Source organism: Aythya fuligula, chromosome 22, assembly GCF_009819795.1.
Source record: "Aythya fuligula isolate bAytFul2 chromosome 22, bAytFul2.pri, whole genome shotgun sequence".
Lineage (NCBI taxonomy): Eukaryota > Metazoa > Chordata > Aves > Anseriformes > Anatidae > Aythya > Aythya fuligula.
Window position 1 is genome coordinate 5,715,018 of NC_045580.1, and position 5,008 is coordinate 5,720,025.

The 5,008-nt window shown below is 45.5% G+C and overlaps 1 protein-coding gene across 1 annotated transcript; it reads left to right on the top strand.

Moving 5' to 3' along the window:
- Positions 1–228: 228 nt before the first annotated feature.
- On the top strand, positions 229–921 carry CLDN25 (claudin 25). The gene has a single exon (XM_032202002.1). It carries the CDS (start codon positions 229–231, stop codon positions 919–921), a length of 693 nt encoding a protein of 230 aa, XP_032057893.1.
- Positions 922–5,008: the final 4,087 nt, after the last annotated feature.

Consider the following 5,008-nt stretch of genomic DNA (forward strand, 5'->3'; position numbering starts at 1 on the left):
CAGGAATTAGAGGTATAAGCTTGAATTTCCCCCTATGCGACTCCGCTGAATGCCAGAAGCAAATAGCAGCATTGCGTCTGTGGCTTTCAATGGAAACGGTGCATTCATGGAAACCCACACCATAAATGCACAGCTCCAAAAGTGTTAATACCAAAAGCTTCTGCTCACCTAAGCTTATCTCAGCCTCACCAGCGGAGCCGGCGCACAGCTTACAGACGCAGCGTGAGCATGGCGTGGAGCTGCAACACAAAGGTCCAACTGGGGGCAATGTTTCTCGCGCTCTTCGGGTGGGTCTCGTCCTGTGTCACCACTTTCGTGCCACTCTGGAAGAACCTCAACTTGGACTTAAACGAGCTGGAGATCTGGACCATGGGGCTCTGGCAGGTCTGCATAGTCCAGGAGGAGGGAGCGACAGAGTGCAAAGCCCACGACTCCTTCCTCGCTCTGCCGCTGGAGCTGCGTGTGTCCCGAATCCTCATGTGCCTCTCCAATGGGCTGGGGCTTCTCGGATTCCTCCTCGCCAGTTTGGGCTTGGACTGCTGGAAAGCATGCGAAGGAAAACCTGATCTAAAGAAGTGGCTCCTGCTTGCTGGAGGGGCGGCTTTCGGCACGTCAGGGATCACCACACTGGCGCCGGTCTCCTGGGTCGCCTATAACACGGTCCTCGAGTTCTGGGACGAAACCATTCCCAACATCGTCCCGCGTTGGGAATTCGGGGAGGCGATGTTCCTGGGGTGGTTTGCTGGATTCTTCCTTGCAGCAGGTGGGTTGCTTCTTATCTACACCACCTGCTTAAACAGGACTGAGACGCCAGCTGTGCCTTCAGCAGTCTGCCTGCAGCGTCCAGCGATGGAAGGTCCAGCTGGGATATCTCCGTGGGGTCACCGCTCACACCCCAAAGCCGCAGACCTGGTAATCTAAGACTTGCAGCACTGTGTCCTGTGCAGCTCCTGGCTGTTCAAATTTCAGACAGTTCTTGCATTTTACAGGATGATTTGCTACTTCCTAAGACAGTGTTGCAGCCTTTTTCCTTCCCATCTCTATCTGTCTGCTTCACTTTTTTCTCCCTTTTTTCAAAAGAGCAAAAGCTTTTTCTGCAACACTTGCAAACTAAACCTAGTACTGTAAGCCAAGAAGGCAAACACAGAGCAGTAAAGAGCACTTCATGTTCGTGGTTACATTTGCAGCTTACTCAGTGATTATGTTATTGCTAGCATTCCCTGGAAATCTCCAATAGTCGGAAATGTAATCATTGTAACACCCATGTCCAGGCTGAAAAGCTCATTCCATGAATGTCCATTTCATTTTGATGTATTCAAAATAAATTATTTCAGTCATCACCGGTATGTTTCTGTGCTCTGAAAATATAACTGCATCTTACACAATGCACTGGGAAGGCTGGGGATGAAGGGTCTGATCTTTGAGGAGCAAGGCTGCAGTTTGAATATATTTGCATCTAGAAAAAGCTTAGGTTAAAAAAAAAAAAAAAAAAAAAAAAGAAAAAAAGGATGGAAAAAAAAAGGAGGGAAGGAAAACAAAAATGTGATGATACAAAAAAAACATGCTCTAAAGGCAGAAAGCCTGTGGCACTAACCTGGTCACTAGCCTGATTTTCTTAACCACTGAGATGATGAAGTTACAAATGTGCCACAGGCCTTCATTTAGGGAATTCTATAACTGAGCTGTTTACCTGTGAATAAAAAGGAAAAATGAGAGAGAGAGAGACCCTATTTTGTGGATCTCTTTAAAGATCTCTTCCGTGTTTTCTTGACTCAGCTATAAAAATAAGGTCTCCTTTATGCCTCTGTGCTACTGGCAATACCACACATCACACTGAATTAACACCAAGAATCTTGACAGCAGGAAACCCACTGTTACAGTGCTATTTAAAAACTGAGTTTACTGCTGGTTTAATCTGTTTACACTAGAAGCCATGGCTGCACGATCAAAAATAAAGGAAGCCCCCAACCAAAAGCAGCATTCTGCTGGGAATCAAAGTTCGCTTTTCTTCAAAAGTCCCGTTTTGAAATTTGCACTTTGCTCTGAGAGTAAAAGAAGTAGCACATGGGGAGAGGGAAAGAAAACAGACTATTCCTAGACGTTTTTCACACTACCTGGACTTAGGTCAAGGCAGAATATTACATCCAGACACAAGAATGTATTTCAAGAAGTTTGAGCTTTCCGACCAGCTGCTGTCTTGGATGCATCCCTGCCACAGCTGGTGCCCCCTGTGTGTGTGAGGAGCTCCCCTGGGGATGTGGGGTGTGCTTCCAGCTCCCACATCTTCACCCGTCTCTCTACATCGTTTGTGGTGATGGGATTTAGATTCAGCTTTAAATATATTGTCAAATCCTGGATGCTATGCTAAAGAACAACAACATAAAAACACCCCACGATTTGCAAAGAACATCCAAGGACTCGTGAAACTTGTGAAGCACTTTCCCTTTGGACCAGTTCTGTGGTCTTCAATTCTCCATGATTCGTGTGAAAAGCCAGGCGTGCTGCTACCGATGCGATGTGCTGAGGCATCCCTTCCCACAGCTGTGCGGGGAGAGGAGGGACCCAGCACTTCTGTTCATGCCACGTCCTCTGTAATGAAGATCAAGCATGGCCCAACAGAGGGGCCAGAAGGGGAGCATCCTTGGCTGAGAAACGAGCTTTTCAAAGAGTTACACAAACTGTTAGCTGCCCTCTAAAGGTCTGACAAATCCACAAAGTAAAGAAACTCTATTTTGGCCATAACTCGTCACCCACACCCTTGGGAAATGAAAACATGGGGGAGGGAGAAAGATGACGACAAGACACTGAGCAAAGGTTTCTTCTAGCCTCAGGACACTCCTCCCTGCAGGCACGACCCAAACTATCAGAACTTAACGGGCACCAAACTGCACCCTTGACAAGTCTTCATCGGTGCCTTTTTGAAGCAGGGTTTGGATATCCATTGGGATATGCATTTATTTTTGTGGCAACATGACAGAATAAAATCTCCTGAGTGTATGAATAGCTGGAATCTCCTAATTCAAGACTTCTCTGCCAGACCACATCCTGGTTGCCTGGAAGTCAGAATGCCTTGGAATGACACAACAGCATTGCAAAAGTTATCTTGAAATTATGAGTCACTTACTCTTTGTGCAGAGTGAATGCAGTCATTGACTATGTGGTGTCAAGACCCCAGGCTCTCTGTTTAAAATGCTGAATGCTTTTCACGCATTACAGTCGAACCCCAGACCACGAGCATACTAAGAAATAAAGTGAAGGCCTCATTGTTTCACAACGTCATCTCCATCTCAACAATGTGGAACACGAGGCTGAAAAGGCAGCAGCTCTGCCTCTACGACAGCTCATTGATTTTAACAGCCTTGGCACACTTTTTGCACACAGATAGCTGGAGTTACTACAGATAAGTGTTTTCATTTTATTCCAAAATAACTGGGAGAAGACGAGAGAAACCAAATCCCAGCCACGTTATTCCTAAATAACATGGAACACAAACTGACAGAGCAGTGGGACCTTGGTGACAATTTCATTCAAACATAGCTCTGCTAATTACAACACATTTTGTAATAGGAAGAAGTCCTACAAAAAATCTGTCTCTAATTTGTCAGAAGAAAACACCCCTGGGCATTTCTCTCTCTTCTTCCTAAGCTGCTGAAAAGAATCTGCATTTTTTTCAGAGCAGTAACAGCAGAAACAGGTAAGGACTCCATTATAGTGTAGAATCATGGTATCAGCTCAATATGCAATTAAATGTTTCAATGCCCCAATTAATAATGAAAATACTCAGATTTTGGCTACAGGAAAACACTGATTTTTAACTCTTCTTTACTGATTCAATATGAATGAATTATTCCTGCTGCTTGCTTGGGAATGGCAGATTCCCTCTTGCACAGACAAACATGAGTTAATGCAGGATGGCTTGCAATGGAAAAGGACTCTAAACAGATTTTCAGCTCTGAAAAATGAGACTTCAAGAGAAACCACTCAGCGCTGATAACAAACATAGGCATTTTCCCAGCACCATTTTGCAGGGAAATAAAATAAAAGGAAGGGAGATGCAACTCTCTGGAGCTTCATTAACTCCCACCTGTTTTCTGAGAAAGCCCTGCTCTCCCCGCTGCCAGCCACCCCCCCGGCACCACGTCCTGCTTGGGAGGGACCCCAACTTGTGCCCCTGCACACCTGCCCCATGGCCCTGGATGTGCCCCACAGACGGGTTGTTATCTCCAGACACAGCAGGGATCCAAGACGCACGTCCTTTAGCCCGTTTACAGCATGGCAGAATGTGAACCCTTGGTTACATGACTTAATCTCAAGCAGAAAGAGAGAACAGCTAGACAGAAAACCAGATAGTACGGTAACTCAAAGTGCAGCTCAGCATGTCCCACCCTTATTTAACTAAAGGAGGCTCACTCGGTTGAATTACAACTTGTGTTCACATTACAGCAGGTGTTAGCTAACAAAACCGTCAGCCACAAATCAGACAAGCCACAAACACATGCTGTAAGCCATATTTAACCTTGGGGTATGACACGACCTGTCATGAGTTAAAAGATGTTAAGCCACTGCTGCAGACTTTAATGAAATTCCTGTCTTAAGAGACAGCTCTCTTGGATGCTGGTCGGTGATGAGCTGAAGCTGTCGAGTCTGAGGATCAAATGCAACTCTGTGGTCATAGCCTAACTAAACTCATCTATTTTTCTGTTGAGACGTACAGAAGTCCCCCAGCACTGTCCTGGCAGCAGCAGTCTGCCAGGTGGTGAGGATGCTACCAAGCAGTCTGCTGCCTTCACAGGAGACCTAAGATGAGATACAGCGAGTACTCACACCATTCTGGCACCTCTGGAGCTTCATTAAGCTACACACATTTCCACATTACTTTGCCAATGGATTTCTTTTTTTCTTCTGCTTCTCTTTCTTCCTACTGAAGCCAAGAGGAACCATAAGGCATAACAACAAAAGAAGAAAAAACACTGAAAAAAAAACAACCCACACAGAGAGAGCTTTTTCA

Coding starts and splice junctions, on each gene's coding strand:
- CLDN25 (XM_032202002.1), top strand. CDS start 229: ATGGCGTGGAGCTGCAACACAAAGGTCCAACTGGGGGCAATGTTTCTC.